The sequence below is a fragment of the Mesitornis unicolor genome, unplaced genomic scaffold, assembly GCF_000695765.1.
Source record: "Mesitornis unicolor isolate BGI_N332 unplaced genomic scaffold, ASM69576v1 scaffold54957, whole genome shotgun sequence".
Taxonomy (NCBI): Eukaryota; Metazoa; Chordata; class Aves; order Mesitornithiformes; family Mesitornithidae; genus Mesitornis; species Mesitornis unicolor.
In genome coordinates this window covers 1-10946 of record NW_010199504.1, presented here as the reverse complement: position 1 = coordinate 10946, position 10946 = coordinate 1, and the positions used below count along the sequence as shown (strand labels likewise).

General features: G+C 40.3%; 1 protein-coding gene across 1 annotated transcript; it reads left to right on the top strand.

The window, feature by feature from the left end:
• Positions 1–1095: 1095 nt before the first annotated feature.
• Positions 1096–8188, top strand: ZBTB24 (zinc finger and BTB domain containing 24). Its single transcript, XM_010189453.1, is given in 6 exon segments — positions 1096–2068; positions 2471–2638; positions 2800–2883; positions 3599–3682; positions 5897–5978; positions 7378–8188. Coding segments are annotated over 6 exon segments (2202 nt in total).
• The last annotated feature ends 2758 nt before the right edge of the window (positions 8189–10946 follow it).

Below are 10946 nucleotides of genomic sequence, written 5' to 3'. Positions count from 1 at the left end.
GCTTTAAGGTGCTCTAGTAACATCAGACTCGCGTCCTCCAGAAGTTAAAGCTCCCAGATAAAACAATCTGGCTCCAGCATGAACTGTTTGGTAGCTGAATGGGGCTAAAAAAAAGCACTTGTTGGTCACCTCAGTAGCACTTAGGTATCTACATCTGTATGTAGTGTATGTTGTTTCTTAGAGCATTCCTTCAGGTGACTGGACCTGTTGTGCTCACTAATATGACAGATTATAGATTAGGATGCCAAGTAGTTAATCTGTTTTTCCTTTGGCTCAGCTGATCCTCTTGAAATAGACATTTTTGGCACATCTCTTTCCACAGTATTCCCATTTGGTGGTTTCTTCTGAAATTGCTGGGATTTTTTTTGTTGGTTGTTTTTAGTTTTTCCATGTTTACAACTGAAGAAGCTTAGCAAGCCAAATTGGTGGTTAATAGTTAGCATAGTCAATCCTATTTTGGCAGTACTCTTAAACAAAGCTGCTATTTTTCTGCTTCTTTCCATAGGCTGAACCTTGGCAAGTAAGTGTTCTGAAAGAGAAACTTTCAGAAGGGTAGAAGGGGGTAAAAGAAGGCGTGAAGTCCTGCCACACTGATGCCAGTGAAGTTTTATCACTGATTACAGGATTTCATAGCCTTGTCCCTGAATAATCTGATATGTGGCATCTGCAGTGACCTCTCTTTTATTATTATTTGTTTCCACTTTAGGAGCTGTGAACAAAGAGTTCTTTTTGTCTGATTGTTTTAGTTGTGAAAGGAGTTTTCAGAAGGGGTAGCACTTTTTTTAGATGCCATACAGTTCACACTGCATCATATACAAACAAGTGAAATAATGGGCAGTAATTCTGCTCTAAGAAGAAGCTATCTGTAACCATTTCTTAGAATTTAAAAATGCTTTTTGAAGAAAATCTGTAAGCATTAGTGTTGATTTTTTTAAAGAAAGTTCAGAGGCTTCAGAACTGCGTCAGAAACTTTTGAGCTCTGTTGACTGGTAAAGCAAATAATATTTGGTGGTTTTTTTATGCAGACCTGTAAAGTGTTTCTTTATTAAAGCTGTTCTGTTCTTCTAGGCACCTCCTTTCAAATTCACTACAAAAATGGCAGAAATGGCTCCTGATGCTTCTGAGAAACTAGTTGTCATCTACTCCAAAGCTCACAAAGATACCATTCTAGCTAATTTTGAAGACCAAAGGAAAAAGGATTTTCTTTGTGACATTACCCTAATAGTGGAGAATGTGCAGTTCAGAGCCCATAAAGCTTTGCTTGCTGCCAGCAGCGAATACTTCTCAATGATGTTTGTAGATGAGGGTGACATAGGGCAGTCAATTTACATGTTGGAGGGAATGGTTGCAGACACCTTTGGAGCGCTGCTGGAATTTATCTACACTGGTTGCCTCCATGCCAGTGAAAAAAGCACAGAACAAATTCTGGCTACTGCACAGCTGCTGAAAGTGAATGACTTGGTATGGGCCTGTACTGACTACCAGGCCAGCCTTAGCCCAAGTAACTCGTTACCAGCTCCCGCTGACAGCGGGGCCTCTGTAGCTGTTACTGCAGGTGACAAGAAAAGTGAAGATCGGCCAAAGCGTAAACGAGGGCGACCAAGGAAAGTCGAAAATGTCCAAGAAGAAAAATCAGCCACAAATTCTGCCGAAGATGCGCAGCTGAGAGAGAACAACTCCATGCAAAATAAGCAAAACTTTGTGAAAAAAGACACTGCAGAAGAAGAAAGAGTTATTGGTGAACAGGCTTCAGCGAGGAGAGATGCAGAAGAAACTGAACCTGCCTGTGGCTCAGAAGCTGCTGTTGATCTGTCAGCTGAGAAAGATGAGAATTATGATCCCAAATCTGAAGGAATGCAGAGCACTCGGAGCCGTTACAGCAAACGTCGAATAATGAGATCAATCAAACTAAAAGATTATAAACTCCTCAGTGATGAGGATGAAAAAGGACTGGAAAAGAGAACTGATGGTAAAAGAAAACGTGCAGGTTCTGAAGCTCGCTGTAAAGAATGTGGCAAAGTATTTAAATATAATCACTTCTTAGCTATTCATCAGCGGAGTCACACAGGTAGGTGTGAAGAGGCTGCTGCTTTGGGGCTAGGGCTTAGTGACTTGTTGCTAATTGCAAGCTTCTTGTCTACAGCAAGAACTGCCCAAAATAGCATGCTGATCCAAATTGTTATGGTATGTCTCTGAGACTGCTAGCTGGTTTATCCTTGTCAGCAGATCTCATAGCCTTTGTGTTTTAACTTATTTGCAGTTTAGTTAATCATTTCCCTGTTTAAACATTACATGGCAATACTTGAAGAATGAGTTGATTGCTATATGAAGTTTGCCTCTTTATTCACCTTATCACTACTTAAAAGTCATTTTTAGTAGCTTCTACATTGCAGTGCATCTCACTATCAGCTTAGAATATCTAGTGAGAAGTGATGCATCTATACTTAAAAATGTAATCTTGTGCTTTTAGGGGAGCGCCCTTTTAAGTGCAGTAAGTGTGGCAAAGGCTTTTCACAGAAGCATTCTCTGCAAGTCCATGAGCGGATACACACCGGAGAGCGGCCATACACATGCACAGTCTGCAGTAAGGCTCTGACAACAAAGCATTCTCTGCTGGAGCATATGAGCTTACATACAGGTAGTATGTCAAGGCAAATGTAACCTTTGTCCCCAAAGAATTTGCCATTTTGAAAAAAGGTATTTCTGCTCTCTCGTATGTGTGTGGGTTTGTTTATTTATTTATTTCCTTACACTTGCTTTGGATGTGGCTGACATTTTAATAAGTGATTTTCTTTACAGGGCAGAAGGCTTTTACATGTGATCAGTGTGGGAAATACTTCAGCCAAAAAAGACAGCTCAAGAGCCACTATCGAGTACACACAGGTATAATAAGCTTGGGTTGAAGAGCTGATTGGCAGTCTGTGCTGATTTGTCCTCCTAAGGATTGACTAAGGCTGAAATTTCTTCCTCAGTGATGTATTTAGTCTCTGCTACCCTGATACATGGTATCTTGATATAACAACAAATAGAGTGAAAAAGACAAAATGGTTCATAATATATGGAATGTTTAGAAAAACAGTTAATTAAGAAGGACTCTTACAATGGTTAAAAATTAGTTATGCTGTATTGACGTACAACTTTATTATATTAGCCCTGCCGCCTGTGTTACGTAGAAGCTAGGAAGTGTATAAACAGGTGTCTGCTGCCTGTTGTCCAAATTGTCTTCTAGTTTCCCACTACTTTGGGCTAGTAATGGCAAACAAGCTTTAAGAAGTGTCCTCCTTGCTTCTGGAGGAGGATGGAGATTAGGCTACACACACAGGAAGTGGTGGAAAAAATCAGTATTTACAAAGCTTCAAGAGAAAGCATTCTGGGGGGAGCAGGTGTCAGTCCTCTCTTTTCCAATGTTAATATTAAATAGAAAAATAGAAAAACAGAGTGTGACAATTAAGACAGGGAGGAGGCAGTGAATCACCTCTTGTTTTATCTCTATATTATATCAAAGTGGTTATTTTACAGGAAAGTGCTTTAACAAAGATCACTGAAGAAATACAGGGGATCACTTATGCACTCACACTTTTTTTGTTGTTGCGACAAGGCCATTCACTGCCAGAATGTAACCAGTGTCGTCGCAAATTCATGGATGCAGCTCAGTTAAAGAAACATCTAAGAACGCATACAGGTAATATTGGCCATCATGTTCTGTGTTTGTTGGTTTGGTTTTTTTTCTTGAAGTAATGCAGACAGAACAATGTTAGGCAAATTGTCTCTGTGGGATGAGCTTCTACTCTGCTTTTACATAAAGATGCCTATATCGCTAATGAAGAGGTTTGACATTAAGAATGCAGGAGCACAAACAGGTTTGTATTGCAACAGCACAGAAGCAGAGCCTATTATAGGAAGAGGGGATTTTTTCCTGTTGTTATAGAGCCTGCTTCAAAAAATGCCAGTTAGCTCTCTCTGATAGAATCCTGGACTGGGACTTCACTTTTATCAGGAGAGCCACATCCAGCATGTGTGGGGCTTGAAGTGCATGTCCTAAATGAGTTGGGCATCCCTGTCTGTGACGTGCATATGAAAAGTGCTGCTGGCTAGAAAAATAACTATTTCCATTTACCTTTTAATTGTGCTGTTATAAAACAGATGTTGGCAGAAGGTGGGCTGGGAGGGATCCTTTAATACAAGTGTGTCAGAGGGTGTTTTAAGAGATTTAGAGAGCAAGGTGTTACTTGACTGGATGGATAACAGATAAAAATGTTGATTTTTATGTACCCTCTAGTGGTAACAAAACATAAGCTTCTTAAAATAGTTTTCATTGAAGGGTAATTTAACAAGATGACATTTGAATATTTTTTCTTTTTAAAATAGCTATTAACAGTGGCAGTTGTTTCTTCCCAAAATCATATTATTCTGAAGCATGTTGCCTGCAGTTGTAATAAAGTATGTATGAGATGTATAGTTCAATCTCATTCATTTTCTTCTCTTTCTCAGTGAAAATAACACAGCTTTTAATTCCCTGGGGTATGATGAGGTCAGGCATTGTGCTTTTGGGAGGTTTTGGTGTATCCAGAATAGTGTTAACTTGCAATACTTACAAATACTGCAATTTCTGTTGAGGAGAACATATTAACACACACAACAGTTTTGTATCTGAAGCTGGTTCAGCTCTGTCAATGTAGGATATTAAGTTGGTGGTAGGAAATGAGAAGAGGAAGCATACTAGCAGGGTAAGTTGCAAAAATAGATCAACTAAAATGAGTTACACTGCGAGCCAGTTTCTGCTAGATTTTGTTTGCAAAAATGATAGGCCAGATAACAGTATTAGCAATGCAGAAATAACAGTTGATCTGTTGCATCTCAAAAGCAAGAAGTAAAATTCTAAGGAGTCTGGGGGACAGGTGTTAACATTAATTTCACTGTTCTGCATTGGTAGCAGTCTCGTAACACTACATCATAAGAACACAGCCTGTTTAGGAAGCTATTCCAGTTTCCAGTAGGAGGCTGGACCTACTGAGGGCCCTTCTGACAAATGTTTCTTGTTCTCTCATCCTGTACCCCCAAAGCCTTATGAAAACTGTTAAGCGTTGCAGTTCTATGCTGAATGTGAAGCTTCCTTGGAAAGTGGGTCCTGTCCCATCCCAAGTTTCATTGTGCTTGCATGGTGTGGATTACCACAGTGGTGATCCAGACTCTCATATCTAGTGTCTTAAAGAAACTCAATGCAGCAAGGGTATATTATGGTGTGAATTAGGATTCGCTTTGGTTGGGTAGTATCAGTTTCTTGTGAATGTTTTTGTTACTTATTTTGGCTCCTCTGCTTCTACTCAATTAGATGCAGGAATTCCAAATGCAGTAAAAAAAACCCAAGGAAACCCACAATTTATTCAACCCGCCATAATTTATTTTTTCTCTGGCTGGTGTTCCCAGGATATCCTAGGCCTAGGATGATGGAAGTCTTAGAGGAAATCAGCCAACTTGTTAAGATAAGGTATTCACTTTCCAAGTTTGGAAGTGTGGGCTTACTCATCCGTATGGTGCTGCATGTGAGCCTGGCATTAATGCCTACTAGTTCAGGGTCTGCCTTTTCCAAACTTGTCTGTTCCATGCTGACCACTGGCATCTGTATCATAGGTGCGTTTTTTGTTGCTCTGAGGGCTTGAATCGCCTAACTTTTTATGTTCAAAGGGGAGAAACATTAGAGATGTATGTTTAAAATACCATACCCTCATTTAACTAGTGAGTTCATTCAGTTTCAGGTATCTGTCCTAACCAATGGCAGAAGCGTGAGGATTTGACAGTGCACACTTGATACTGTGTATGGTAAAATATAAAATGTTTTTTAATATATTGATGTGAAGCGCTATACAAGAAGTGATGTCAAATATCTTTTTGATAGGTGAGAAGCCCTTCACGTGTGAAATCTGTGGCAAATCATTTACAGCTAAAAGTTCTCTTCAGACTCACATTAGAATTCACAGGTAGAGTATGGCTAATTTTCATTACATTTTTTTAAAAAATGTAACTTCTAATCTGATGCATTTATGTAGGCATCTTACGTGTGGCCCAGGTGGCCAAGAAGGCCAACTGCATCCTGGCCTGTATCAGAAATAGTGTGTCCAGCAGGAGTAGGGAAGTGATTGTGCCCCTGTACTCGGTACTGGTGAGGCTGCACCTTCAATACTGTGTTCAGTTTTGGGCCTCACTACAAGAAGGACATTGAGGCACTGGAGCATGTCCAGAGAAAGGCAATGAAGCTGGTGAAGCGTTTAGAGCACAAGTCTTATGAGGAGCAGCTGAGGGAACGGGCATTGTTTAGTCTGGAGAAAAGGAGGCTGAGGGAAGACCTTATTTATCACTCTCTACAACTACCTGAAAGGAGGCTGTAGCAAGTTGGGGATCAGTCTCTTCTCCCAAGTAACAAGTGATAGTGCAAGAGGAAATGGCCTCACGTTGTGCCAGGGGTAGTTTAGATTGGATATTAGGAAAAATTTCCTTACCGAAAGAGTGATCGAGCATTGGAACAGGCTGCCCAGGGAAGTGGTGGATTCACCATCCCTGGAGGCATTCAAAAAACGTGCAGATGTGGCACTTCAGGACATGGTTTAGTGGCCATGGTGGTGTTGAGTTGACTGTTGAACTTTGGTCTTAGAGGTGTTTTCCAACCGTAATGATTCTATGTTTCTATAGTGCTTGTTCAATTATAGAATGGTCAGGGCTTGTTTGCATTTTGGATGGATAGTTAAAAACTAACACTTTTACTTAAACTATTTAAAGAAATAATTGGTAGTGGAAAGTACTGCACTGTTAAATACTAGAGTGCCAAGACATTGTAAGATTCTTCTTTGGTGTATTTTGTCTGTTTAATGACAGTATACTTCTGCTACATTACTTATGTATGTGTTGCATAAAGGCATGTCAGATTTTAAATAATTGGAGAACTGCTGTGGGCCTTACATAAAAGAAAATGTTTTTGGTTAAATTTCTCATCCCTTCGTGTTGAGCAGCAGATTAGGATTTGGACACTTCTTTTTGTTTTAAAGCCCACACTGTTAATAAACATTCTTAAAATGGTCAGTACTTACTACATTTCTGCACATTAAGGTTTTGCATTCTTGTCAAGGTCCTAGCACCACGGAGTTTGTACCCCTGGTGTTATGACAGGAGGGCAGTTAGGTTACCTCTGTAGCTTTTGAGTGTATTTTAATGAAAGTGTTGTACAGTTTGTGAAGTGAAATAGAGAACATTTTTAACATCGCTATTCTTAAGTGCTTATGATTTAGCAAAACAAAATAATCAGAGTTTTATTCTATAATAGGTTGCAGCAAGCAGCACTGTCAAAGTGACTATTTTAATAAGATCAAATATGTTCTTTTGCAGAGGAGAAAAGCCATATTCTTGTGGTATATGTGGAAAATCCTTCTCCGATTCCAGTGCTAAGAGAAGACACTGTATTTTACACACAGGCAAAAAGCCTTTCTCCTGCCCTGAATGTAGCTTGCAGTTTGCTCGTCTAGACAACCTGAAGTCTCATTTGAAAATTCATAGCAAGGAAAAGCAGTTTCAGGAAGCCAGCGCTGCCCTGAGCACCAACACTAATTCAGAAGTGAGGAACATCCTGCAGCTGCAGCAGTATCAACTTGCCACCTCTGGAGGGCAGGAAATTCAGCTGCTGGTTACAGATGCAGTACATAACATAAACTTCATGCCTAATCATAATCAAGGCATTAGCATTGTTACTGCAGAAAATGCCCCAAGTATGACACCAGAGCAGGCTGCTAACCTCACGCTGCTTGCTCAGCCGCCACAGCAGTTGCAAAACTTGTTAATTACAGCTCAGCAGGAGCAAGCGGAACAAATCCAAAGTATCAATATGATTGCAAACCAAATAGAAACTGCCCAACCTGAACAAATGCATGTCATCACGCTTTCCTAGGAAGCACTAGATCATCTCCATGCTCATCAAGGACAAAATGAAGAAATCCACTTAGCAAGATCTTCTCATCCAGCTCGGCCCGTGCAGCTGACTCGGGAATCAAGTCAACAGTCTCACTCTAGCCAAGTCATGGTTCCTTCCCATCAAATCAATGAAGAACAGAGTCAAAGTGTACATGATTCTGAATCCCATCAGCAGTCTCTGACAGTAAATGAGTCATCTCATGAGCATCCTATTCCAGGACAGGCTTTCTGAAATGCTTGTTTGTCATCAGAGGGCGAGGCTATAGCATTCTTCTCATCCAAGCAGTGACGGCACATACACCACTTTCTTTTCTGCAGCATAATCTGTCTGAAGATGCATTTCTTGGTAATTTTGATGGGTGACTTTCAGTTTTCTTAACCTTATCTATTTTAGAGGTTTTATATTTTTCCAGATCGGTGTTTCTCTACCACTTAGTCCATACCTCACAGGTGATTAATGTGGTTTTTTGTGCCTCGTAGACATCCATACCTACTGAGGAGATATTTGGCCCGTTGTATGTATTTCTGTGTGACTGTCCAGAGAAATGTACCTTCTTGGTAGAAGAACAGTATTTAAGATATCTGCTGATCAGGAAGTACAGCTTTGATGAAGTAAACATTACCTGAACTGCTGTCAAGCTTAAGATAACCAGTAATTTTTGCAAAGCTGACACCATATGTTTTATGTTTAATGAGCTTTTTCTCTGCTGGTTAATGAATAATTTTCTATGTGATCATTCCCTGAAGTGCATTTTGATTTACTGGCTACCAAATGTTTGGTTTGGGTTGAAATTGTTGCAGCCTTTGGCCCTGGATCGCCCCTTCTGTTCACTGTATGCTGTACAAGTTTTGCTCCTCAGAAATGCTTAATCTATTGCACTTGAATAGTGGCAGTAAGGTGCAGTGGTTACCCTGGACAGCTGAAAAGGCCAAATCCTGCTCTGTTAGTTCTGCCGCTCACACTCTGTTACTGTGGGTGAGGTAGTTGACCTCTGTGCCTTATTTCATCATCTGGTAAGCGAGGATGGCGTTCACACGCTCTGCCAAGCACTTTGAAGAGCTCTCGATGTTGAAGGCGCTGTCTACTGAAGTGCAAAATTCTCTTCCTGACAGGATTCAGTCTGATCTTAGAAGCCAGTGTATATTTAAAGTGTTATTTTTTGTACTTTGGAGAGCAGAATTTATTGTTACTTTTAATATATGTTAAAGCTGATAATTGTTTTTGTGGGGACTTAAACAATGAATAGAATCACTTCAGAGTATAATGAGCTATATAAATGGGGCATATCGCGTTAAAATTGTACAGCTATTTTCACTGACTAGATGAGATGTATACAGATTGTTTTCAATGACTGACTGCTAACAAAAAAGATTGGACATCTTAATAAAATGCTGTGCCAGAACACACACATTTAATTTTCAGGTTTGGCGACTGGTAACATCTCACGTAGCGTGCTGGTGTGTTAAAACCAGGTAGAATGCCACTGGTACTTAAAGCAACGTGCTCAATCCTCACTTCTGCTTTAAAATGTCGTACTTGTGATTTACACTGATACTTTATACTTTAACAAATGAAAAATTTTATATTAGAGAATTAGCAGGTGAATTTAGAAGCAGAACAAAAGATCTTTGTGCATGTTTGGCCTGTATTATGCCAGTGACTCTTTCTGGGCAGTCAAAGTCAAGTGCATAGAATGAGGTGGAAGGGACTTCTAGAAGCCATCTGGTCCATTACCTTCCCCAAAGCAGCTGCGCCTAGATCATGTCACTGTTGTCTGGTTGAGTTTTGAGTGCTTCCTGGGGTGGAGATGCGCAGCTTCTGTGGGCCACCAGTTCCAGTGTTTGACTATATTTTCAGTTAAAACAATGTTTCCTATATTTACTTGGAATTTCCTGTGTTGTCTGTTTGTTTCCACTGCCTCTTGTCCTGCGCCTGTGCCTCCATCTGGCCCTGTCTTCTCTACACCCTCCCATTATGTATCTAAAGACAGCAATAAGGCCCTCTCAAAACCTTCTCTTGAAACCTGTTTCAAAGCAGTTCACTAAGTATCTTTACTCCTTAGCCAGTAAACACCTTAACTTCTCATTTTCTCACATAGACTAATCTTCTTAGCAAATCATCTCACTTGCTTACCATGCTAAAATGAGATTAGGATTTTAGACGTAAATGCAGGAAAATAAGCAGGCTGCAAGAAAGATCTGGTTTTGTGAGCAATTAACACCATTGTGTGTTTCTTCTACTCCATTTGTAAATTAGCTGGTGTAGCTGAACTCTGAAAGGATTTTACTATTCTTTTTACGAATGCAGGCTTATGGAATTTTGGCTTTTCCTGAAGATTTTGACTGTTTCTCCAGGTGAAAGCTGAAACAAATTCCTGAGGGGTAGAGCAGACAGGCTTTGTTAAGTGTGTATCTGACTGTTTTGTGCATGCTTGCCAGTTACATTTGTAGTTTATCTGCAAGTACCATTTTTTGACCTTGGCCCTCTCAAGTTGAAGAGTTTGCTGTGCAGCGTGTGGAAGGTGAGATGCTGGTGGTGTGGATTAGACCGGTGACCCTTCTGGTCCAGCATATCGGTTTTGATAGGTTAATATCAGACTATTTATTTCATATGAGCTGTGAAAGCAAATTCCCCTGCCAGTATGGAAAATTTCATCCCGGCATAAGTAACTTAGCAAGGTTTTTCTAACACTTGTTTTACGCTCTCTTTTCTGCTCAGAGGGACTAAAAAACCTCTGCTTATGGGTTTGCTACAGCAGTCACCTCATAGCATCTCAGAGGAAGAGGAGATGACTCCCTCACCGTGAACTTTTACAAACTGTGCCTGTTCAGTTGGGGGTGCTGAGCCTGGTATTGATCTTGCCAATTGTTCAGGAGAGTTTTGCTTGCATCTCTTTATTAGTAACATGCTTGTTTTACTTTCTTAGCCGCTGATCACTGTGATCAGGTTCATGGTTGGTGTTTCACAGAATCACAGAATCTTAGGAGTT